This window comes from Lissotriton vulgaris, chromosome 1_1 (genome assembly GCF_964263255.1).
Source record: "Lissotriton vulgaris chromosome 1_1, aLisVul1.2, whole genome shotgun sequence".
Taxonomy (NCBI): Eukaryota; Metazoa; Chordata; class Amphibia; order Caudata; family Salamandridae; genus Lissotriton; species Lissotriton vulgaris.
In genome coordinates this window covers 344,668,745-344,695,619 of record NC_141685.1, presented here as the reverse complement: position 1 = coordinate 344,695,619, position 26,875 = coordinate 344,668,745, and the positions used below count along the sequence as shown (strand labels likewise).

General features: G+C 45.9%; 1 protein-coding gene across 1 annotated transcript in view; it reads right to left on the bottom strand.

Annotated features, from left to right (window-relative positions):
- LOC147747153 (sodium/glucose cotransporter 4-like) overlaps positions 1-26,875 on the bottom strand; it is a 782,848-nt gene that overhangs the window by 23,872 nt on the left and 732,101 nt on the right. Inside the window, exon 13 of the mRNA XM_086952400.1 lies at positions 25,508-25,631. Coding sequence (XP_086808526.1) covers positions 25,508-25,631 — 124 coding nt within the window. The remainder of the gene's footprint in view (positions 1-25,507; positions 25,632-26,875) is intronic.

Here is a 26,875-nt window from a genome sequence, read left to right as displayed (position 1 = left end):
CTAGCCCACTAGGTACCTCCAATAAGCGCCACAGAGCTGTGTTGCAGAGAGGTGTAAAAAGTTGCGTGGCCTCCGAGCACCTGTCTGCAACGCAGCTCCCGGCGCATACTGGAGATACCTGTTGAGCTATTTGGTTCTCAGGGACCCTCAGTATTGAAAGAAAATTAATTCCCCAACTTAAAACATGCCACGGGGCACATTTGCACAGTGGTGAAGGAAGGAGGTGTGGCCTGAGGTGACATGTCTGCAAACACGCCCTGTGGCACGTTTTAAGTTAGATAATTAATTCCTTCTCAATCCTGTGGGTCCCTGGGGGCCAACTAGCCCACCAGGTACCTCCAGTATGCACCAGGGGGCTGTGTTGCAGAGAGGTGTTCAGAGGCCACGCCCCGTTTTACAACACTCTGCAACGCAGCTCCATGGCGCTTACTGGAGGTACCTGGTGGGCTAGTTGTCCCCCAGGGACCCCCAGGATTGACAAGGAATTAATTCTCCAACTTAAACCGCGCCACAGGGTGTATTTGCACACATGTGAACTCAAGCCCCCTTCCCTTCACCACTGTGCAAACGCTCCCCGTGGTGCGTTTTAAGTTGGGGATTAACTCCCATTGAATACTGAGGGTCCCTGGGGTGCAACTAGCCCACCAGCTACCTCCAGTAAGCGCCACAGAGCTGCATTGCAGAGAGGTGAAAAAAGTGGCGTGGCCTCAGAACACCTCTCCGCAATGCAGCTCCCCGGCACATACTGGAGGTTCCTAGTGGGCTAATTGGCCCCAGGGACCCCCAGTATCCAGGGGAATTTGTTCCCCCACTGCAAACGCACCAGGGGGCGCGTGTGCAGAGTGCTGCAAGAAGGAGGTGTGGCCTCTGGCACAATGCTGGTCTTTTTATTTTTTTTTTTTATTTTTTTTTTGGAAAACCTTTATTAGACAGTATGTGCAAACAGATACGGGCCTACAACCCACAGGCCGGCCTCGACAATAAAAGGCACATCAGCAAGCAATTAGGCAGCATATCAGAGCAGGCACGAGTGATCCAAGTTACACTATACATAATTGCGCCACCGAGAGGCAGGATAATGAGGTTTAATTTTAAAGTTTTTAAATGAGTCCATAGCAATAAGGTCAAGAAGGATCCGAGTCAAAACAATACGATGAGGACAGAAGTGGGCAACGAACATCATAATAATCAGCAAGCATTATCCGCAAAACAATCGACTGTAAGCAAGTAAGTCAGGATAGAAAATAAATCCGCCACATAGTGACCCCCAATCGCTACCCGCAAGTTCCCAATCCTCCCTCTGACCCAAGGAAATAAGAAAAGAAAAGAATAAAAGATAAAAATGATAACAAGAGAAAAAGGGAGAAAAAAGAGGCCCATAGAAACTGAAACGATCGAAGAAATAACCCCCCACCCTACACGCATGCAGAGGCTACGGCCTACCCCCCCCCTAGCAGTGTGTCTGTCGCCCCAAAAGAGTACCCGAAATGCAGGAGAAAGAAGAAGAAGAAGAAAAAGTAAGAGAAAAGTCACGTTTGATCGGAGGAGGGCCCAGGATATTACCAAAGCAAACAATACCGTTACCCGCGGCCACCCAACCCCAGGCCCCGACCTAGCACCTATCCAACCTGTACCTCCAACAATTGTCATTTACAGTCCCAGCCATGCACGTAGTAGGTTGCAGCGAAAGAAAAAACATCATCAGCCCTGTCCCCTCCGAACCAGCGTGACAACGGAGTCCAGTTCCAGAACAGCCAACATGGACGGGAAGGGCCACCGTGGAATCCATTGCAGAAGTCGAGGCGCTTGAGACGAGTCAAACTGGCTTGGAGCTCGATAGCAAGAGGCACAAGAAATCACCACTGCCAGTCCGAAAACAGCACAACAGGGAGCAGGACGAGGCGAGAGTTCCAGCGTAGCGGCCGGCCGATGCACAAACAGCAAGTCCAGAAGGACGCAAAGAAGCATGTCACCAGGGGACAAAGGAGAAGGGCAACATGGCGTCCGAGACTCAAACACCGGCCATCGCGAAGGAGCAGTGTCGCCAAACTCCCCCAAGTCAAGGCCGAAGAGTACTGCAGCGGACACTGAGGCGCGCCCATCCGTCGCCGCCGTACACTCCAGAGCGGGTGATCCACCGTTGGTCAATTGAGGATGTGGCGTAGTGTGCAGCACTGAGGGGCCATCATGGCCGGCTGGAAGAACCTCAGTAAGCCGGGCCCCCAAACCATTAGCAGAGTCGTGAAAGGCCAACCGCAGGTCTTCCAGTGCATCCAGGATATCCCGAAGCCCCAGCGGTGGATCCAGAATGAAGGATGCAGCATTGACCACCATCTTGGGCGCACAGCTGCAAAGCGCCACAAAAAGCAAGTCTCTCTCGTCAGCCAGCAACACTCGAGAAGCCGGTATAATGTCTGCAGGGCACAGCTGGTACAGTGATATGAAGGCAGCCGGTCGTAGGGAAGCTCCAATTGAGAGGAAGCCGGCGGAGCAGGGAACCCCTCTGGCAGGCACAGGGCTTCAGACGCGGAAAATGGCGTCCGCTACGGGGGAATGCAACAAAGAAACAATCCCGGCCCCCTCCCAGCGACGCCGGGATACAATATGTGGGAGCCGATACAGTGTTGCAAGCAAGGCGCGCTGGGCTGCCGAGCGGAGGGAAGGGCTACGGCGAAAAGCCCAGCGCCACTCCGCAGGTCCAGCCAACCGGCTCCTCCTCCTCCGCGGCGGCCGCTGCTGTTGTTGTCGCCGCCAGCCGTCTCCGTAAAGCAATGACCCGGCTGCGGCCACTCGAGAGGCCGGGAAGTAAACAGAGGCTCCTCACCACCGGGATCGCTCCGTTTTCACCAGGAGTTGCAGCAGCGCAATCAGGAGCGTCTCGTAGGTAAGCGTGGCGCACGGAGGTACAGGATATGCAACTGGATATTGACGAAAGGTACAAGGGTCGGTGGAGCCGAAGAGCTAGGCGGCCATCTCGGCTGCAGGCTAGGCTCCTCCCCGCTGGTCTTTTTCTTAATTTTTGTTTTAAGAAGAAGGGCTGTGTAGCCCACCTTCTTTTCCTAATATTTTGGATGGGGTCCCAATGGGCCTGCCCCCAATTTTATTTTTTTTAAATCAAAAATTGGGAAGGGGGAAGCAGAGCCCCCCTCCCGAGGCCTTAATCGGCCCCGGGGACCCCATCCACAGGTCATGGCCTTTTTCTGTTAATTTTTGGAGGGAAGCTGCATGGCCCCCTCCTCAGGCCATTTATGGCCCCGGGGACCCATTCCCTCGGGAAGGCCTTTCTCTTTAAAAAAATTAATAAATTATGTATAATTTGGGAGGGGGCGGTGTGCCCCCCTCCCGGGCCACTTCTGGCCCCGGCGACCCCATCCCCAGGGGCCTGGCCATTATTTTTTTGGGTGGGAGGGGAGCCGCGTGGCCCTCCTCCCGGGCCACTTGTAGCCCTGGGGACCCCGGGGCATGTCTCTTGTTGGGGACCGTGGGGAGTCCCAAATCCCCCCATAGTCCCAGCCGGCTCCCCGCCGCTAGTGCGAGCCATCATTGCTTTTCCACATGGGGAGCAGCTAACATGATGCTCCTCATGTGGAAAAGCAATCTGCATTGCTTCATTGAAGCGAAAGCCAGTTTCCCTGCTCTCGCTTCAATGAAGCAAAGCATATTGCTCCATGCGAAAGAAAATCAGAGCATGAGGGGAGGCTGCAGCGAGAAACTTTTTCTTGGCCATGCGGGACGTTGTTCGAAGAAATCACCAGCTCTATATCTTACCCCTCCCGCCTACTTAAGGTTTATTTTTGACTCTCAATATGCACTCACTTTCATGGACTCTGTTTATCAGCATGCTGGTGGACGGGACTCTCAGCCACGCCCATTATGGGCAGAGTTTCAAACGAATAAAAGCTTTTGATTTGTGAAGGTGACTTGGCCGCCCCTGTGTGAGATCCCATGATGAGGAGGCATTATGCCTCCAAACGCGTCGGACTTGGAAGAATGAAAGGTAGAGGAAGTATGAGAGCTGTATCGAGGACAGATAGCTGAGCAACGTGGTGTGCCTTTTGAAGCTCAAGGAGCAACATTGCTATTTCATTATTTACACGGCTGGGATGTGCACCACTCTCTCCATGCGAAAGAAAATCAGAGCATGAGGGGAGGATGCAGCGAGAAACTTTTTCTTGGCCATGCGGGACGTTGTTCGAAGAAATCACCAGCTCTATATCTTACCCCTCCCGCCTACTTAAGGTTTATATTTGACTCTCAATAGCGCACAGAGGTACGCCACCTACTTAAGGATGTATGCACTCACTTTCATGGACTCTGTTTACCAGCATGCTGGTGGACGGGACTCTCAGCCACGCCCATTATGGGCAGAGTTTCAAAGGAATGAAAGCTTTTGATTTGTGAAAGTGACTTGGCCGCCCCTGTGTGAGATCCCATGATGAAGAGGCATTATGCCTCGAAACGCGTCAGACTTGGAAGAATGAAAGGTAGAGGAAGTATGAGAGCTGTATCGAGGACAAATATGCGGGATAGCTGAGAAACGTGGTGTGCCTTTTGAAGCTCAAGGAGCAACATTGCTATTTCATTATTTACACGGCTGGCCTTGGCCGTGGGGATGTGCACCACTCTCTCCATGCGAAAGAAAATCAGAGCATGAGGGGAGGCTGTGGCGAGAAACTTTTTCTTGGCCATGCGGGATGTTGTTTGAAGAAATCACCAGCTCTAAATCTTACCCCTCCCGCCTACTTAAGGTTTATATTTGACTCTCAATAGCGCACAGAGGTACGCCACCTACATAAGGATGTATGCACTCACTTTCATGGACTCCGTTTACCAGCATGCTGGTGGATGGGACTCTCAGCTACGCCCATTATGGGCAGAGTTTCAAAGGAATAAAAGCTTTTGATTTGTGAAAGTGACTTGGCGGCCCCTGTGTGAGTTCCCATGATGAAGAGGCGTTATGCCTCGAAACGCGTCGGACTTGGAAGAATGAAAGGGAGAGGAAGTATGAGAGCTGTATCGAGGGCAAATATGCGGGATAGCTGAGCAACGTGGTGTGCCTTTCCGAAGCTCAAGGAGCAACATTGCTATTTCATTATTTACACGGCTGGCCTTGGCTGTGGGGATGTGCACCACTCTCTCCATGTGAAAGAAAATCAGAGCATGAGGTGAGGTTGCGGCGAGAAACTTTTTCTTGGCCATGCAGGACGTTGTTCGAAGAAATCACCAGCTCTATATCTTACCCCTCCCACCTACTTAAGGTTTATATTTGACTCTCAAAGCGCACTGAGGTACGCCACCTACTTAAGGATGTATGCACTCACTTTCATGGACTCTTTTTACCAGCATGCTGGTGGACGGGACTCTCAGCCACGCCCATTATGGGCAGAGTTTCAAAGGAATAAAAGCTTTTGATTTGTGAAAGTGACTTGGCGGCCCCTGTGTGAGTTCCCATGATGAAGAGGCGTTATGCCTCGAAACGCGTCGGACTTGGAAGAATGAAAGGGAGAGGAAGTATGAGAGCTGTATCGAGGACAAATATGCGGGATAGCTGAGCAACGTGGTGTGCCTTTCCGAAGCTCAAGGAGCAACATTGCTATTTCATATATATATATATATCACCATTTGTAGAAGTGTGCTCACCACCCCAGTGGGAATCCAGTTTTGAAAAACCCACCTGCAAAGCTACCGACATCACACCCTCCCAGGAACTCAGCGACAAACTCAAATATCAAAGCCCTCTAAGACAATTTCAGCGAGCCAGCAGAAAATAGCACCACATCACTCACCCCCGCCAAGAAACTGATCCTCACCTCCTGGGCACCCGCATCCATCAAACTGATCTCCTCCACCATGAAGAAGACACACTCAGGAGCCCCAACGGACCCTTTACCCCCCACAGGGCCATCTCAGTCATTGCACCCAAACTAGGACGAACAATCAACTCCTCCCTCTCAGCCGGCATCTGCCCAGATGAATGGAAGGCTGCAGAGGTGAACCCCATCCTCAAGAAACCAATGCCCACCCAGCTGACCTGAAGAACTACCGGTCAATCTCTCTCCTCCCCTTCGCAGCAAAAGTCCCGAAAGACTTGTGAATGCCCAGCTGACAACCTTCATCGAAGAAAATTCCATCCTAGACCCATCCGAGTCTGGCTTCCCCAGTAACCACAGCACCAAGACCACTCTCCTCACCGCCACCAACGAAATCTGCATGCTGCTAGACCAGGGACACACCGCAGTCCTCATCCTCCTAGACCTCTCCACAGCATTTGACACAGTCTCACATTGTACACTATCCACAAGACTGCACAATGCAGGAATACAGGGATCCGCTCTCAAGTGGATCCAATCCTTCCTCTCCGGCAGAACACAGAGGATCAGACTCTCCCCTTCCACTCCAACCCTACTGACATTATCTGTGGAGTACCTCAGGGATCTTCACTAAGCCTGACGCTCTTCAACATCTACATGGCCCTCATCGCCGCCATCGTCAGACATCAGGGGCTCAGCATAGTCTCCTACGCTGACGACACAAAACTCATCCTCTCCCTCACCAAAAACCCAGAAATCACCAGACTCAGCTACCAGGAAGGAATGAGGAACGTAGCCTTCTGGATGAAGGACAGCGGCCTAAAGCTCAACTCCGAGAAGACCGAGGCCCTCATCCTCGCACCCTGCACCTCCACCTGGGACATCACCTGGTGGCCCTCCACCCTTGGCAGCCCACCTGCCCCTACAGACCACGCTCAGAACCTTGGCATAATCCTCGACTCATCCCTCACCATGAACCAAGAGATCAACCCTGTTGCGTCCACCAGCTTCAACTGCCTTTGAATTCTCTGCAAGACCTTCAAATGGATCCCACCGACTGCAGAAAGACTGCCACCCACGCACTCATAACCAGCCGACTAGACTATGGCAACACCCTCTATGCCGGAATCAACAAAACTCTTCTACACAAACTCCAAACCATCCAGAACACCACAGCCAGTATCATTCTAGTGGCACCACGCCCCAATCATATGACCCAACACCTTAATAGCCTCCCCTGTCTCCCCGTCGAGAAGAAGAAGATCACCTTCAAACTCCTAACCCACGCCTACAAATCCCTCAAAATCGGGCCCAAATACCTCAACGACCGAGTTCATATCCACATACCCAAAAGGAACTCCTGCTCCGCTGACGTCACCCTAGGAGAGGTCCCCCGCATCCGCAGACACAGAACTGGCGGGAGCGCTTTCTCCTACATTGCAGCCAAATCCTGGAACAAGCTCCCGGTCAACATCAGATGCTTTCCAACCCTCTACATGTTCAGGAAAGACCTCAAGACCTGGATTTTTAAGTGACCAGGAGTTGCCCCCCCCCCGCCCTCCAGCGCCTTGAGACCCTTACGGGTGAGTAGCACGCTTTATAAGCCACCGATTGATTGATTGATTGACTGTGCATCCATGTCTTGAGGCTGCTCCTGAATTCGGTGAGAGTAGTAGCAGTTCGGAGGTGGGGGGGGTCATTCCAGGTGGGAGAAGGCGTGTTTTCCGGCTTCGGTGCAACACATTCAGGGTATGGTGGTGAGGATCAGGAAAGCTGACTGCAGGAGTCTTGTGGGTTGGTGGAAAGTCCGGTGGTTGTTCAGGTATTCTGGTCCTGTGTTGTGGTGGGATTTGTAGGCATGCTTGAGCAATTTGAAGTGACATCTCTTCTTGACGGGGAGCCAATGAAGTCTACGGATTTGGGGGATGATGTGGGATCGCCCGGCCAGCTTGAGGATGACTCTTGCTGCAGTGTTTGAATGGTTTGGAGGCGCTTGAGGAGGAGGGTGGTGGTTCTTGCGTTGAGGGCATTTCTGACGACCGGTGATAAGGGCTTGTGTGACGGTTTTTCTCGTGTGTGTTGTGATCCATCTGAAGATCCTTAGGGGTATTCTGAAGGTGTTGAAGCAGGTGGAGGCTACCGAGTTGACCTGTAGTATCATGAGAGCTTGCTGTCGAGGATGATACTGAGATTAGTGGCATGGATGGTGAGAGCTGGTCCAAGAGTGGGGCCACCAGGAATGGTCCTACAGGGAGAGGGGTCTTCGAAGAGGAGAACTTTGGTTTTGTTGGAGTTGAGTTTCAGGCAGTTGGCTTTCATCCAGTCGCCAACGCCAGTCATGGAATTCTTTAAGTTTGCTCCGGTGGTGTGTTAATGTCTTTGGAGAGGAAAGTATGAGCTGGGTGTCATCTGCATGGAAGATTATGTTCAGGCTGTAGACCCTGAGTGCCAGCGGCTTCTTTAGACATTGAACAATGTGGGGCTGACTGAGTGAGGAGCCCTGGGGTATGTAGCAGATGATGCTCTTGGGAACAAAGCTTAATGGCAGGAGGCGGATTCTTTGAGTGCGACCATTGAGAATGGAGGATAGTAGCTTGAGGGAATTGTTGTGGATGCCAAGGCGGTGGAGTCTTTGGATGAGGAGGAGATGGGAGACACTGTTGAAGGCCGCTGACAGGTCAATAAGGATCAAGGCTGCTGACTCGCCATGGTCAAGGTTTGTTCAGACATCCTCCATGGCAGCTATAAGGGCAGTTTCAGTGCTGTGGCTTGAGCGGAAGCCATAGTGGGAGTGGTTGAGCAAGTGGTTGGATCCCAGGTAGTATGTGAGTTGGCAGTTGAAGGTTTCCTTCAGAACCATGGCTGGAAAGGGGATGACGAAATGGGGTGGTAGTTCTTGAGGTCTGATGGGTCAGGTGTGGGTTTTTTCAGAAGTAGTTTGACTTCAGCATGCTTCAAGGATACCGGGAAGGTGGCAGAATGGAATGCCAAGTACATGATGCCGGTGAGGGGGGGGGATCTAATTACTTTGTGTCCTGAGGTTGAAGGTATGGTGTGGGTAAGGGTCAAATGGGCTCTTGAATAGAAGGAGGATATTATGAAGTTTGTTGTTTCTGTTCAGAGAGGTGTCCAGTCGGTCAGGAGGTATGGCAGGAGGGTGATGGGAGGAATGGGGAGGTCTGGCTGTGGTAGTTGGGGTTCAAAGTTATTGTAGGTGTTGACAATCTTGGTGTTGAAGAAGTTAGAAAGTGAGTTGCAAATTGACTGTGAGGACTGTATGGTGTTTTGACAGCGTCTTGGGGAGAGAATTCTCAGATAATGTGGAATGATTCTTTGGTGTGATTGGTGGCTTGAAGGCAGGTGGCAAATGTGGCTTTCTTTTCTTCTCGGATGAAGTGGTGGTAGGATTTGAGGGCTGTCTTGAATGCTGTGCAATGGCCTGGTTCTCTGTTGGTTTTCCAGCATCTCTCCAGAGGTTTGCATTTGTGTTTTTCTGCTTTGCGATTGGGGGAGAACCAGTTAGGTTGCTCGTTGGTTCTTTTGTTGTTGCTAAGGGTTTTTTGATGGGAGTGATGGAGTCGGCAGTAGATAACTGATAATTGATAATTGATCCATTCTGATAACTGGCCGGATGCTTCATTGACATCATCAGATGTGTTGAGAGTTGTGTTGTTGAGTGTGGCTGTTCATTGGGACCCGTTAATGAGGGTGGCGATGAACCTGGGGTTGGTGATAATCTGTTTTAAACCGAGGTTGTTAATGGAGTCTAGCAAGGTGGCTGAATTGGTGTCTTTGAAGTAGATAGTTGTAGTTAGGATGAAAGTTTCCACAGAAAAAAAGTTTTTTGTTGTGCGCTGCTTGACGTATCTTCGGAAATATTTCAAAGAACTTCCCCTCTTTGGTTCAGCTACTGTGTTGAAAGTTTCGGGTTATTCGTCAAGTGGGTGCAGGGTAAAAAGAGGGGACCCAAAGCAAGTTTTTCTCATGTTATGTTAATTAGGATTTTTCATTTTTTGAAGATGAATACAGCCCGAACGGCTGAATGAAATGACATCAAATTTGGCAGAAAGCTAAATGTTGGTCCAGAAAGATTGATTTTTATGATTTGGTTTAAATCCATTAAGTAAGTTCAGAGGTATTTAGTTTAAAAAAGATAGCTATCTGGGGATTCGAGTCTTTGCTGTGGACTCAGAGATCCTACTAAAATTTGCTAAAGTGGACTTCTTCCACAAACCAGTATTGCACCAGTAGGTTTGTTTGCAGGGTGGTGGAGAAAGGGGGCATGGCCTCCAGCAACCTCTTAGCAATCCAGCTATGTATGACTTCCTGGAGGTAATAGGAGGGGTAGTTAGCACCCAAGGACCCCCAGGAGTAAAGTGGATTTCTCCCCCAAGCAGTAGTGCATCAGGAGTAGCGTTGGCAGACTGGTGGAGAAAGAGGGCATAACCTCCAAAGACCTCTCAGCCCCCATTCTCGCCCCCATTTTACACCACCATGCCAACACACCTTTTTGGCGCACTATGTACATCAGCGCTTGGCTAGGAGGAAGGTATAAAGACATCTGCAGTGGATATGGGGTAATATGATCATGTTCAGGAGATGTATGCAGTTGGAATTGTGTATGGTAGAGCCAATAATGAACAGATTGTGCTTGCACACTAAACTAATACAGGTCCATATCTGGAGCCCCCGAGCCACCCTGCTCCAAGTGAAGTATCAATATTTCCTACACCATTCAGGGTTGTCTGCCCGCCCATGCCAATGTTGTCAGGTGAGACCCAAGCCACCTGCCAAAGTATGCCAGTAGACGGATTGGAAAATTGATGAACAGATACAGGAATTTAGTAAGGACCACCATTTTAGCAAACGCCAGTCTCCCTATAAGAGATAACGGGAGCTTCATCCATCCCGCCATCCATTCACCCAGCCATGATGCTAGTCTGCCATAATTTGCCCACTAGGGAGCTCATCTACATCCCTACTAAAACAGATACTCAGAAAAGAATGATCCTCAGATGGCAAACTGGGTCTGGCGCCCATGTCGAAGAGAACTCGGAGTTAAACCCCTGTGTTATAGCTGTTAGCCTGAAAGGTCAACAAATCTGGTGAACTCCCTAATGAGCTGTTCCAAATTATCATGAGGATCTCTAACATACAGAGTGACATTGTCCGCACACATCGATAATAGAACTCCACAGGGGGTAAAAAGTGAGAGTGATGCTGATGCAGTTAGCATCTAACTGTTCCATTGCGATTGCAAATCATATAGGGGAGAGGGGGCATCAAGGCCGGGTGCCCCGAGATATCTTAAATGGGGGAATCATTGTTCCATTTGCCTTTAGTCTAGCAGCGGGCTGGGCATATAAAAAGCACATCAGCCTGGTGAACTTGTCTCCCACTCCAAGCGAATCAAATGCTCAAGAGATGTCTAAGAATACCGCAGCAGTGCTGAGGTCAGGTTCAATTGTATGCAGAATGGCAAAGAAGATGTGCAAGTTGTGGGCCTTTAAATGGCTGAGTTTGAACCTCGAGTGATCAGGTTGTGCTATGCTCAGCAGGAGTGGGAGGAGCCGCAAGGTCAGCCAGCAATCAATTCTCGACCATTTAATATGTGTAGATGCTATGCATTTACCTTCTGTGCTGCTAGCATGGCGGGGCGCTGCCAGTTATTATATGATGCACAGTTGTGTGGCAGCAATCAGGTATGAACATTGGGAGTCTCTAGACCGATCTGCACTTGGATCAAGTACTACATTACTACAGCCATTATTATACCAATCTTGAAGAAGATAATCCATAATCTTGTCACCCTATTTCCCTTATAGATGCAGTGGTCAAAGTGTTGGGTCGGGTCCTTTTATCTCTTTCTGTGGGCCAATGATAACCAGATCTTATCAGATGTCCAATTTGGTTCCATCCAGGCATGTCAACCATGGACCAATGCCTTAATCTTTACCATTTAATAAATAAATATAAGGTGGCACAATGGGTGCTTTGTGTTTAGCTTTTATGGACCTTACGTCCACTTTCTATTGAGATCATCAAAGGAAGCTGTGGGACATATTGATCTCCTTGGGTGTTGATCCCCCTTTTCCTACTTATGTCTCTCCATGCTCATGTGACTGCAGCAGTTAGATTTTCTCAAGACGGTGGCCACACCAAACATTTTAGCTGTGCTCGAGGGGTCCGACAGGGCTGTATCTTAGCTCCTTTTAAATTTTTAATTCATATTAATGGTCTAAAAGCCGCCCTCTTGGCATGCCAGTCAGATTCTCCCAAAGTGGGTAGGAGATCTTTGTCAGTTTTACTTTATGCCGATGTGAAAACAAGAATTTAAATAATTTTCAAGCTGCTTTTCTCTGGAGCATGGCAATAAAACCCCCTGGCTATGTTATGTAAAGGAGTCTTTTCAGGCTCTAGGGAGGCCAATATTTTTTTTGCACATGATAAAATGAACAAGGAGACTTACTGTATTTTTTCTTATTTGCTGGGGGCTGCTGCTCTTCCTGCAGCCTCCCCAGCATTAAAAAAATGTTTGGTGGTGCCCCTGTCCATTCTAGGGGTATCACCTAGATCACACAAATTCACTAAAAAGCCCATGCAGGACTTGAGGTTCTACGATTTCAGATTTCGTCCCGTATCTAGCCGCCATTTTGTGTCCTGTCGCCATTTTGTGTTGCCCTCACTCAGGCAGCACAGCGAACGATGTGCTTTTGCTTTTCCAGCTGCTACGTGTCCTTTCAGTTCAAAAGTAATTCCATTGTCCTTGTTCCTGAAACCCGATGTCAGGGTCTGGCTGAGTTCGATAATCCATGTCTGGCTCGATTGATCCCATTCTCGGCCGACTATTTGCTCTCTCCTATTCTTTCCTTATACTATCTTATCCAACTGGCCTTTGCTATTCTCTCCTTGTATGCTCCTATTACACAACCATCCTTTGAGGCACACAAATACGTCCAGCCACCTGCAAGAGGGGATTGTGGACCCCATCACTGAATAATTTGTCGGGAGGAGTAGCACATGGGGTCTGAGAGAGGGGCGTATTTGAGACACCTGATAGCTTGTTTTTCAACTTTTCCCATTGGTTCGTTTTGTATGTGTAAAGAGTGAGATATTGTAAATATGTTTCCTATAAAAGACTGTGCGCCACGGATTGAAGTGGCAGTCTCCTTAGAATCCACCTTGAGTGTAACTTCTGGGACAACTGTGCTTAGCTGCAGCTAATAAACCTGGCTTCCACGCTCAACGGAGTGTCTTGTGTCTCTGTTTTATACAAGGCAGGTGAACTCGGGGATTAAGGCGTGCCCTGCGCTACCCGGCCCATGAGGCCCGGTTCTCCAACTGGCGCCCAACTGGGGTGGTTTCAGTGGTAGCGGTTCAGCCCGAGGGTCGTGAGAAGCCCCGCAAGGAAATTCCGGAGGATTCGCGAGCCACGTCTAGCTACCCCTGTATGTCGAAGAGGACCAAAGGTCTTTTACAGCGCGACTACTCCTTTCCGACGGCTGCTGATGACTGCTGCCCTGACTACCGCCCTGCCTTGGACCCTCTGGTGATGATTGGTATCGTGAGACGTTAGACGGACCTCCGTTGGCGTGAGAAGACCATTTAGTTAAGTATTCGTGGGTAGCGCCCACTTCTTTGTTTTGTTTTTGATTTTTGTTATTTGTCTGTTGCAGTAGTCGAAGCCGAGGGATGAGTACTCTTGTACTGTGTTTTTTGCTTTCACTCCTTGAAGTTAGTAAATGGATCAGTGTGCTTAAGATGCCTGGTCTGAGCGGATTTAGGAAATGTTGTTGTTTTTGCTGTACTAGGGATTCCCGGCTTGAGGATTCATGTCCGATTCCTCCGGTTAGAACTCCCACTTATGAGCTCTATTCCAAGCATGGTGTTGGTCCCATTGCCATTAATGAGGCATGGATCAGATACACGAAGAAAGATGGTGTTTGGCAGTGGCAACAAAATGGTAGCTTTGAGCCTGACATACTAGGTAATTTGGAAGCAATTCTGTTCAGAAGAAAAGCCCGGCCGGCAATGTTTGACTCTATCCGCCTTTTGCGTAAGGAAGCCAAACAGAGGGAAATTAAACAAGCAAAAAGAGATAGGAAAATGGAAGATATGACGGTTTTACAGGCTGCCCAACAGTTTAAAGACGATGAGACTGAGACTGATCGTGCGATTGAGGTCTCGGATAGACGGCATCGGATGGCAACTGATAGGTGCTATCCTGTGTTACCTCCACAACGCAAAGATCTTGATGAAGATCACTTAATGTCTCATTTGTTGAAATTACCTCCACCTTATGCGCCAGGTGCTAATGCACCTGTATTATTGCCACCTGTGCAGCATCCTGTTGTTCAGCTAGGAGCTCCGGCTCCCCCACAATTGCCTCTTCCCGTATTACCGCCGGCACCTCCTTTGCCACAAACTTCTGTACCTCAGTCTCCTTCGCCTTCTGGGTCTCTTGCAACAGGTAGTCCTTCTCTTCCTTTGCTTAATACTGCGTCTCCAGTTTTACTCCCTACTCCTTCTCCGATTCGTAATCGGTTAGTTGATACTGTGTCTGGTCTTTTTTCCCCCCTCTTTGGCCCGTTTAATAGGACTCCTGCTTTTTCTCGAAGGCAATCCTGTAGCCAAATACCAGATTCTGAGGAACGAGTTGTATTTGACTCCCTCGCTCATAAATGGATGAAGAATGACCCACTGTATAGAGTACCCGATATATTGAGTACCTTTCTCCAGTGGAATGCGCCGACTCAGAGATACGTTTTTAATGTTATGTGTGACGCATTTATTAAAGGATGGTAGGATATGGAGTTGGATTTAACTCCTGAGGGTCTATTGGATATACAGGACAGGTTTGATAAAGGACTTATTGTGGGTCCTGACGTTGAGGGTGCTATAAAGACACTTGTTACTTTTAGGTCCTTATAATCTTCCCAGACTGTTTCCGAGCTTGACCCTGCAGTTAGACAGAAAACGAAGAATTATCCTATGAGAGAAGCAATTCCGCAAGCGGGCGCTGTTCAAGCAGTCCCTGCTCATTTCCAGCGTATATGGGTACATGTCCCTTGGAAACGAGCTGAAGTTTTAGCACTTAAGCAGTCTTTGCCGGACCCTCGTAAAAATCCTGCTGGTTATTATAAAGAACTGTCCCAGAGTGTTGATGCATGTATTATGGATTTGGCTGATATTGATATGCTAATGGGGAATGTAGTTCCACAAGCGTTGTAGGCCCGGATTCGTAGAGAGGATCATGATCAAGAATTGGGAGGTACTTGGGCTGTTATAGCTGCTGCGGATGCAGCACAAGTGGGTGGTGCTAAGCCAAATGATTTTATTACGCAGTTGCCTGGTAGAATAATCACATTGATGAAGACGATGATGCCTGCCTTACGCATTAACTGGGATAAGTTAGCTGCGTGTAAGCAGAAAAAAGTTGAGAGTGTTTCTGATTTCTTTACTCGGTTTGAAGAGACATTTATTGATCATAGTGGTCAGGATTTAAGTACTGAAGGTGGAAAGCGATTCTTTGTGGATACATTTGTTTTTAATCTGCTTCCTGAATTGGCCCATAAGTTGAAAGATTCAGAGAGCTCTTGGGCTGTTTCTTCGTCTGCCCAAATATTAGCTACTGCTCAATATTATGAGAATAGGGACAAAGAAGAAAAAGATAAGGCTGAGAAGAAGACTAAGGATTTAAAGACAAAAGTTCTTCTTCAGCAGGCTTATCCTCCTCGTTCTGGCCAGCGTCAGTTCCAGCAACCTATTCAGCCTCAGAGGTTGCTACAGAAACCTGAGCCTTTTGTTCCGCGACCTTTGCTTGGTCCTAATCAGTGTGCCTATTGTAAAGAGGAAGGCCATTTTAAGAAGAGCTGTCCGGTTTTATTGCAGCGTAATGGTGGATTTCAAGGGCCGTGAGGCTGTGGTGGTTTTCAATTAGCACCTAGGGGTAGAGGGCGAGGTGCGTTGCCTCAAGGGCAGCGTTCCTTTCCCCCTCAGAATTCTTCGAATTATTTTGATCAACAGAATACTCAGTCTGGCAATATTATAATGATGATTATTATGTTAAAGGTGAGGTTCAGGATTTTCATTCTAGTTAGGACAGCCATGGACAAAGTTCAGTTCCAGTGGATCAGAATGGGCCTTATGTTGAGGTTGTAACTTTGGGTGTTGCAGAGCCATTTCTTTTGGATACTGGTGCAATGAGAAGTTCTATGATCCATTCAAAACTCCCTGGGGCACCTTTGTCTGGCTTAACGAACGTTTCTGTAGGATTTTCTGGCTCCCCAGTTGCTAACACAGTTTCTTGTTCATTGCCTCTTTCGATTGGTCCTTACGATGTGGAAGCTCCACTTATTTTAATGACTGGTTACGAAGATAATTTGTTGGGTTTGGATTTGTTGAAACGTCTTCATGCAACATTGTATTGTTCCCCCTCTGGTGTGCGTCTTACTTTGGGTGAGAAATTGGTTTCTCCTATATATCTATTGAAGGATAGTTTTCCGCCTGAGTTGCAATCTCTTCCTGCTACACTTTGGGCTACAGGTCCGAACGATGTTGGTTTGCTGCAGAATCCTCCTTATGTGGTTACTATTAAGCCTGATTTTAAGTTACCACGTATTCCACAGTATAAGATTTCTAATGATGGTGAACGAGCTTTGATGGCTATTATCTATGATCTGGTCCAGAAGGGTGTGGTCGAAGAAACGAGAGGCAATGTTTGTAACAGTCCTGTTCTCCCCATTCTTAAACGCAGCGATCCTTCGCAACCACCTGTGTATCGCTTTGTGATTGATCTTCGGGAGGTCAACAAGATTGTTGTTCCCCAGTTTCCCGCTGTCCCAGATATCACTGCTTAGCTTACTTTGATACCCGCCTCAGCGGCATGGTTTTCTGTTATCGATCTGAAGAATGCTTTCTTTAGTATTCCTATTGCTGAAGAAAGTAGAGATATTTTTGGCTTCTCTCTCGGAGGCCGACGTTTTTGGTTCAAGTGTGCTCCTCAAGGTTATTGTGAGAGTCCCTCCATTTACAGTCAGGCTTTGAAATCTCAGCTTGATGCGTTCATTTTGCCTCCAGGTGCTACTTTGATTCAATACGTTGACGATTTGCTGATTGCTGCTGATTCGGAGGATGTCTGTAAAGATGTGACTGTTTCTTTGTTGCGTCATTTGTCGGACATGCATCATGAAGTGTCCCCTTCCAAGTTGCAATATTGCCTCCAAGATGTTACCTACTTAGGTCATCTCTTGTCGAAGGAGGGAAGACGATTGACCCCAGAACGAATTCAAGCGATCGCACAAATGTCTGAGCCAACCACACAAAGAGAGGTACGTGCCTTTCTGGGAACTACCTCATATTGTAGACAATGGATTCTGAATATTTCTTTGTTAGCTAAACCTTTGTTAGCACTTACGTTAAAAGATACGCCACTTCCTCTCCCCTGGACAGATGAATGTCAAAAGAGTTTTTCTGATTTACGTACTGCTTTGTGTTCTGTACCTGTGTTAGGTACTCTGGATTACAGTAATACTTTTACGCTCTATGTGCATGAAAGAGAAGGTTGCGCGTTGTCAGTTGTAACACAACAATTTGGAGACAAACAACGGCCATGTGCCTATTTTTCAGCTACGTTGGATCCAGTAGCCAAAGCATTGCCTAGTTGTCTCTGAGCTGCGGCAGCAATTTCTATTCGTCAATCTGTTGGATTGGTATTGGACAATACTCTTGTTGTTATGGTACCACATACAGTAGATACTCTTTTGAATAGGACAAAAACACAACACCTCACGAATGCTCGCTTGTTTGGATATGAGCTGACGCTTCTGGCTAGCCATATACATATCAAGCGGTGTAAAACTTTGAACCCAGCAACATGGTTGCCCATACCGGATGAGAAAGGCATTTAGGAAAAGCATGATTGTTTTCTCCGAACAGAGGAGGAAACGAAAGGTAGAATAGATCTAAAAGATACACCACTTGTGGATCCGGGCGGGATCCTATGGGTAGATGGATCTTGCTTTAAGCTTCCAAATGGTTTGTGCCTTTTCCAGATGGATAGAGGCCTACCCCCTAAAGGACAATACTGCTTTGTCTACGGCCAAAGTCCTTTTGAAGGAGTTTTTCCCGAGTTTTTCGCATTGTCTGGTCTGACAATGGGAGTGAATTTGTAGGCCAAATTATGCAGAAAGTGTGTACAGGTCTTGGTATTAAACAGAAATTCCATGCGGCAAACCACCCTCAGTCAGCAGGATTGATAGAGTGCTATAACGGTACTCTCAAGCTCAAATTGGCAAAGAATCAGGCGAGCAGAGGTCTCGCCTGGCCTGATGCCCTACCATTAGCACTTCTGTCTACGAGAACTACTGTGCATTCTCGTTTAGGTCTGAGTCCGTATGAGGTCGTTTTTGGGCATCCAGCAAATGTCTGGGGAGTCCCTTGACCTAAAAAAGTATTCTGATATTCCATACCCAATGCTGATTGACTACTTGCATGACCTCACCACTAAATTACATGTTCTTCATCAACAGGTTCAAAACGCTTTACCAGAGGCCTCCGCAGACTCAGGTCATTCCATCCAACCTGGCGACTGGGTTTGCGTGAAAAACTTTCAGCGGAAAAAGAATTTGGAACCTCGTTGGGGCCCACCGCGACAAGTGCTGTTGACGACACGTACGGCAGTGAAGGTCGTTGGAAAAAAGAACTGGATCCATGGCGTGCACTGTAAGAGGGTACCTTTGCCTTTGCCTTTTGACCAGTGGATTCGTGAGGGCATAGGTGATAACGAAAGTGAAAAAGTACCTAGATTTGTACCGTTTAGTAGTGCACGCCTGGACCAGACGAACTCTGAGAAAGAAGACGACGACGTGTTACAGGAGGCCGTCCCAACACATCTGCGTCTGAACACGGTGGATCCAGAAGCTTTGTTTAAGGACCAGATGATCCCTAATAAGACTAGATATAATTTACGACCAAGAATGATCAAAGACAATTGAACTTTTCCTTTTTACGATTTTTCTGATTGTACTTATTTTGAGAGACATTAATGTGTTTTCTTCCACTATCCATCAAGTTGCAGGGTCACGGTAGGAGTCTTAAGCTGTGACCTGAGTAGTGACATAGGTCTGCAGGACTTGCAGTGTCATAGGATGGCTAACAACCACAGCTAAGTGATCTAGGAAGATTGCAGTGAGCAACGCTTTAGAGTAATGGATACTAAAGTGGAAATTAATGATCATACTGTAAACATGAAAAGTAGATTTAAGAAACTAATGGTTAGTCGATGTGGAATAACCTTATGTATCCTGATATGTTTATGTACTTTATTAGCGGGTGGAAGTTGGGTTGTTTATGTTATGCATCCATCACCTGTCCCTAAATCTGTCTCTTTATCTTTTCCTAATACTGCCTCCCCACATCGGTTTTATACACTTTCAGAACACGAACAGATTAGGAGAACCGAGTATTTCAACAATTCGTTTATTCAATTATTGCATCAACACCAACTAGTAATGAATATTACTGATTATTGGGTTTGTGGGCTCATGCCTCATAATACAGAGAGAGATATGCCGTATTTAGTTTTTCCATTCTCCTATGAAGGTTTCGCCTGGGCTTATTTGGCTATGTTCTCTAACCTTTATCAGAACCAGTTAGGATATCCTCCTGGTAGTCCATATGGTGGTGGAGCAGAATTTAGTCACAGTACCTTGATTAAGGGAATAGTGACTATGGCTAAGATTGCTCAGATTAGTAAGATTTCCATAGATGAGAAAAGAGCATATGATGGATGGAATATAACCCGATATGTTACTAGCCATACAGAAAAGGCTCCACCAATTTGGACTGTACCTCATCGAGGTAATTTCTGTTTACAAATTAATGGCCAGAATGTTAGAAAATCAGCAGGAGAAGAGTATCTGTTCTCATACTTATGTCTATACACCTTAGATTCCTTCACCACTAGTGCCATCACAAGGCACATAATGTATCTGTCACGATAGAGCCTATACATGGCTTCCTACTTATTTCTCAGGAACATGTTATGTAGCTTTCCTTCTTCCTCCAACGTATACTGCTCCTTCAAGTCATTACAAGAAAAGGCATGGCAGGGGAATTATTGATCAGAAAGACACAGCAGGACAGGAGGCAGCTGACTTCATTAAAGGGTTGCTTCCTTTCTGGGGCCCAATGGCCAATAGCAGAGACATCAGACACTTAGCTCGTGTTGTTGAGGCTACCTTAAGTAAAACTTCTGGAGCCTTGAGTAATGTCACAGCCGAGCTTCAGGTGGATCGTCTTATGACGTTACAAAATCGGATAGTTTTAGATATTATCCTTGCAGATCGTGGTGGAGTCTGTAAATTGATCGGGTCTAGTTGCTGTGTTTACATTCCTGATAATTCCCCTACAGTATACCAAGCTATCTCCAAGTTACATATCATCTCCGAGTCTATACATCAGGACACGGGAGATTGGTCTGTGATTGGATGGTTTTGGGACTACTGTCCACATGGGGATGAAAGATACTAACTTTCCTCGGAATGATCTTGGCTATTATTTTCTCTTGTTGTCTTTGTGTGCAGTGTGGACCCGCAATATGTGGTCTTTGTGCCACTACATGTGTGTCCTGAAGCCTGCGTCATGGAAAACAGAGAATATTAGAATGATGCTACAGCAACAGCTCGATGACCTCATGGCCATTGACATCGACTCAGATTGACTTGAGTCCCTGGTGTATTGCCTGAGTGATGGCAAAAGGAGGGTCTGAGGTTCTACGATTTCAGATTTCGTCCCGTATCTAGCCACCATTTTGTATCCTGTTGCCATTTTGTGTTGCCCTCACTCAGGCAGCACGGCGAACGATGTGCTTTTGCTTTTCCAGCTGCTACGTGTCCGTTCATTTAAAAAGTAACTCCATTGTCCTTGTACATGAAACCCGATGTCAGGGTCTGGCTGAGTTTGTTAATCCATGTCTGGCTCGATTGATCCCTATCTCGGCCGACTATTTGCTTTCCCCTATTCTTTCCTTATACTATCTTATCCGACTGGCCTTCGCTATTCTCTCCTTGAATGCTCCTATTACACAACCATCCTTTGAGGCACACAAATACGTCCTGCCACCTGCAAGAGGGGATTGTGGAGATCATCACTGAATAATTTGTCGGGAGGAGTAGCACATGGGGTCTCAGAGAGGGGCGTATTTGAGACACCTGATAGCTTATTTTTCAACTTTTCTCATTGGTTCGTTTTGTATGTGTAAAGAGTGAGATATTGTAAATATGTTTCCTATAAAAGACTGTGCGCCACGGATTGAAGTGGCAGTCTCCTTAGAATCCACCTTGAGTGTAACTTCTGGGACAACTGTGCTTAGCTGCAGCTAATAAACCTGGCTTCCACGCTCAACCGAGTGTCTCGTGTCTCTGTTTTATACAAGGCAGGTGAACTCGGGAATTAAGGCGTGCCTTGCGCCGCCCGACCCATAAGGCCTGGTTCTCCAGACTTTATGGGCCACTTCTTGTCTGTAGCAGTGAACTACAAGTGAAGAGCTCCTGTTGCTCTTTTATGATGATGGTGGGGGGTGTTGTATTTTTATGTGTTTCAATCCCACCTGGGAGACCCACACTTTGGTTTTTAAGTTGGGGGCTGTGGGGAGAGTCCCAGGGATTTTAATTTTATAAAAGATTTATATCATGAACACTCTTCTGCTCAGCATGAAAATATTGAGCTAAGTAAACCCTCAGAGAGGGCTTATGTTATGTTAAAGTCAGTTTTGGGAATGGAATATTACAGTTTTTCCCTCACAAGTGCTCATGATAGATTTTTTTATTACTCGTTTTAGATCTAATTAGCTCCATTACTTAAAGCATCCTTAGCAGGTTTTCTCCCACCAAATCAAAGAGGATCTTGTGGCTACAATTCTAGATCTCCACAGCATACATTACATTTTGTATTATTGTGTAAATTATTTTAATTGCCAAGAAGACAATATCTCTGTTCCCTTTTAAGGAGCGTTAACGTTAGCCATGCAAGGGTGGAACTGTTGCCAAATGCTTTTGCCTTATGTTCAGTGACAAGCTTTTTGGGAGCCGTATATAGTTCTAGACTTTTTTAGACCCAATTGATTTGTGCTCAGTTTGTTCCAATGTAGTACGTTTTAAATCTATAGTATGTACTGTTTATGAACCAGTGAGCATTTTCTTGATTTACTCTTCTCTTTTTTTGCGGGTCTTATATTAGACTTTTATCTTAAATGTTGTGGTGTCTTTTTAATGTTTGATTGTATCTTTTATGTTGGAATTTGCTTCAGAATATAGAATAATTATAAGTACTGCATTCAAAACTCCTTCCCAGAGAATCACCCCAGGATCGACCATCACAGCTATCCTCCAGACCTTCGCAAAGAAACGGGGATCATCAACAATGGGGCCATAGACTGATATTAATATAAAGGGGTGACCCTGTAGGGTGCATCTTTATATAACATATCAGCCCTGAAGGTTGCATAAGACACAGCAGGTGTGCCACAGTATGCCCTTACAAATCAGCACCACAAACCCCAGTGCATAATCCAGCCTGCACTTAGGTGCGCCTGTGTTCCCTCTGTCAGGTGGAATTCCTGTAGCAAGCAGATGTTACTCCATACCACTGCAAATACGCTGGAACGTGCCACGCCTTCTGCCTATCATTGAGCCTCCTTATGTTCCAGGTCACACAATTATTCAGCAACATCTAGGAAAATAGTGGAAGTGAGCTATCTGGATACTCAGACAATGGCATCAAGGGGAAATACCAACCAAACACAATGTAAGCATAATACATCTAGCAGAAACAGCACCCCAAAAGACAACCCACCTTCCTCTTTCACCCCCAGTTGGGCTAAATATTACCACCCCACCCAACACACATAGCCCAAATTACAACCAGAGTTGACAATAAACGAAATCAACGTGGAGGGATGTCAAAGACCAAACACTTGCCTAGCTGGGTTGGAGGGGGGTGTCTGGGTAAATGAGAGGATCAAGGGGGTCAAGGTGAGTCTAAGCGTACCACCAGTCATCCTTTCAACCAGACACCCACCACCAGCCTCATGCCTTCTTAGAAAGTCACTGAAAAATTCAACGGTTAAAGGGACATCAAACCCATCGCCCAACTTCACTGCCACTGCAAATGCCTGTCTATGTCATGTATAATTAGGGGTGGGTGGAACTTGTGAAGTTTTTCTCTGTGGTATTCCACAGAGTTACATAAAAACTGCACAAGATTCTGCAGGCTTATTTTAACAGTTTTTGTTTGCAAAACATATCATTGTAGTACAATTCTCTGAGTAGCCACTCAGTATAGTGCAATAAACAATCTCAAATTAATACACAAATTACAATAAAAGGACCTAAATTTACCTTTTATTGTAATTTGTGTAATAATTTGAGATTGTTTATTTCACTATACTGAGTGGCTGCTCAGAGAATGGTACTACAAGTATGTGTTTTGCAAAAAAACTGTTAAAATAAGCCTACATCAGAGTATTAAAATGTATTGATTTTTATTAACGAAGTACAAACTATTTAAAACTATAAAGGAAAATTTTTAAAGAATAAAAAGTCTTGAGAGAAATCAACAACTAATGATGTCACTATAAGGGTAGAAAGTCATTTTCTGAATGTAGACTGACCGGTCAACATTAGATTGAATAACACAGAAAGGAATTTCTTTGTTTGTATTGATATTACCCAGTCCTTTCTGGTAGATTCTGGAAACTCTCTTCTTTTGGAGGATGCCAGAAGGCACTACATCTGTCTATCACTACTGTAGATTTTCTACTCAAGTGGCAGCTTTCTCAACACGGGTGGTTGTGACCTGCTGTGCCAGCATGGGTGGAGAAATTTCACTAGGAAGCTTTCAAGCACCTGAAAATCAGGCTATTGGATGCAAATTCTGGCTTGTCAACTTAACTAAAAATGTTCCACCACACAGCGGTTGGCAGAGTTTTGCTGGAACTTCAAGCTCCAAGCAGAATGCAGAGTAGGCAAAACTCTGTGAGTTTGCTGGAGGCTGCTGCGCTCCCTGCAGTCTCCCCAGCATTACAAAAATGTTTGATGGTGCTCCTGCCCCTTCTCGGGGCACCACCTGGATCACAAAAAATCACGAAAAAGCCCTTGCTGGACTTTATGGACCACTTCTGTCCGCAGCAGTGAATTACAAGTGAACAGCTCCTGTTGCTCATTTATTATGATTTTTGGGAGGTGTTGTATTTTTTAGGTGTTTCAATCCCACCTGAGACCCACACTTTGGTTTTTAAGTTGGGGGCTGTTGGGAGAGCCCGAAGACCCACATGCCGCCTGCTGACTCCCCAGACAGCAATTTTGCAGGAGCCAGCCATTTAACTGTGGGTTTCCCAGTGACTACCAGGGGCCTCCTCATCTTTTTTTTGTAAATGGAGGGCTTCGGGGGCAGCCCCAAGGCCCCAGTGGCCCCTGCCAGCTCTCCAGCCAGAACCCATACTGGGAACGGTGAAAGATGAGTGTACATTTTCACCCCCATGGGCAGTAACAGAATGTGTGTGTGCTCCTGGCGGCTGGAAGCAAAGCTGTGTTACCTGCCCTGGAGAGGGTGGGCAGTGAAGGAAATTTACATTCCCCCCCCCCTTACACTCCATGGCCTCCTTCTCAATTAGAAATGTTTGTGACCTCCCAGATGTGGTCTTCAGAACCTTTCAAAGGCCCTGGGAGGGGGGCATCATGCCCATCCCCAATAAAAAAAAGAAAATGCTGCTGTCACAGGGGTTAGGTACCAAGGGCCTTCAAATGGCTCAGAAGGATGGTCCATATCTCCACGCCCCATCAAAAATAGAGTGGCCCAGGAGGTTTGGGTTCACAGAGTCTAAACATGGCTCTGGAAGTGGGGGGCACTCCATCCTCAAAGTAAGCCAGTCAGTTCAGGGGGATGGTGTCCTCAAAGCCATGAAAAGGCTCAGGGAAAAAAACTAATGCCCCCCTCCCCTTATTCACCAATAAAAACAACTGGGAATAGGAATAAAGTACTATTTAGGAGAAATTGACTCATTTCAGGACATTTTCATATCAGTAATTCTCGACCATAGCATAGCAAAGTTCTCCTATATAAAGACAATTTCACACTGACATACATATAGTCAGGAAGAAAAAACAACATACATGTTACCAAACCTCTATAGGTCATTCTTTTGTTTGTTAAAAGCCACAAACAACATAGCTAAAGTATTGCTGACGATACGTTATTGATCTAGTAAGAGCAATAAACCTCTTCATTAAAAGAGCCCCTGATGTTGTACGAGTAATATCTTTTTTTCTCGCCGTTAGCCACTCGTAATTTCAACTTTTTTGTTTGTGTCATTCTGGTTGGCTCCTTCACTGATGTGTGGAACATGAAAACAATCTTTTAAAAAATGTTCATGGTAGTTTATAATGCTAGTTTTGTACGATGTTTCTTATCCCGTCTTTTTCATGTTTTTATTATTTTGGGGAATCTTCTATTACCTTTTCTAGACTAATCTGCTGTTTGTAATTTCTTGCAATTATTTTTCAAATATTGTTTTGCAGTTTAGCAGTCTGTTGGCATAATTTACATTCTCCGAAATAATTGTAATAAAAAAATAAAATAAAGTACCAACAACAGTATTGCTCACAAATTATTCAAATAACCCCTTATTCTTGAGTTACCTTCAGGTTGTTCATAACCATCCTTCTCTGCAATGCTGTTCGCATCTTCCTCCTTCTCCCAGGGATTAATCAGGTCAACTCGAGTAGCAATGCTATGCCTACTCCACCATGTTAAGCGAGCAAGCTGATACAAAGATATTTAAAATATTTAAAATATGACAAGAAAAGTGACAGGCAATTTCAAATTTATAAAGGAGAAGAACAAAGTTCAAGCTAAGATTGCAAATCATAAAATGCTCAATTTGTATTGGCTCACAGCCGGTCGACATTTCCCAGATAATCATAGAGAACCCTCATTACAGTATCACCTACATATTGCAATGCCTTCTCCCCCTAAAAGCTGGCTGTGAAGCTCACGGAGTTGTAATAAAGAACGAGAGTGTTCGCCATGCTCACCGACTGTGCCTGCAGTGGCAGACATACTGCTGGAGAACATCGATTTACAACCCTTCCACCCACCATGAAATAGGCGGAATATGTACTTGAAAATGGTTCTCATTTCTACTGCTACAAGTTCCTAAAATAAACGGGTCCCTGAAAATACTTTCTTCCATTTGTTTGTCTAGGTCTCTGAAAATACTTTCTTACCTTTGTCTAGGTCTCTGAAAATACTCTCTTCCTTTTGTTTGTCTAGGTCTCTGAAAATCGTATCTTTCATTTGTTTGTTTTATGTATTATGTTTTATGTATTTATGTATTATGTTTTGTTTTATGTATTTGTTTTATGTATTATGTGTTATATATTATGTATTATGTTTTATGTATTATGTTTGTTTTATGTATTATGTATTATGTATTTGTTTGTTTTATGTATTATTTTATGTATTTATGTTTCCAGTCTGTGAAAATTGTGTTTCACTATATTTTAATATAGTTACCTATCTGAAAGGCTCACAAACTTGGCATACTTTATTCGTGTTCACATAAAAAATATCCCCAGATGTATATATTATGATTCTCGAAGTAACTACTCTTTCACCCTGAGATTATCAAATACCCCAAAATGTAGTTGATGAGGTTTATAAACCCTTACTAACGAGCTACAGGACATTAGCCCTAGTGAAAATAACTTCTTGTTCTACCTACTCTTCTGGCTGACTGTGCTCATCTTCCAATAATGCTGAACTGGGTTGCCAAATGTATGTTATTCAATATTGGTACTAAATCACACTATGTGGTATGGGGCATCCTGAAAACCGGTATTCAAGGAACCACGTTGAGTTACATTATTACAAGAGAAAGGGCTACTAATAAAACAACACAACAGAGATTTCAGCGGCTAGCAAACCAAAAAATAAATATGCCTAGACAACATATCTTAATGATTCTTCAGAACATTCTTTTATAACATCAATTGATAGCTGCCAAG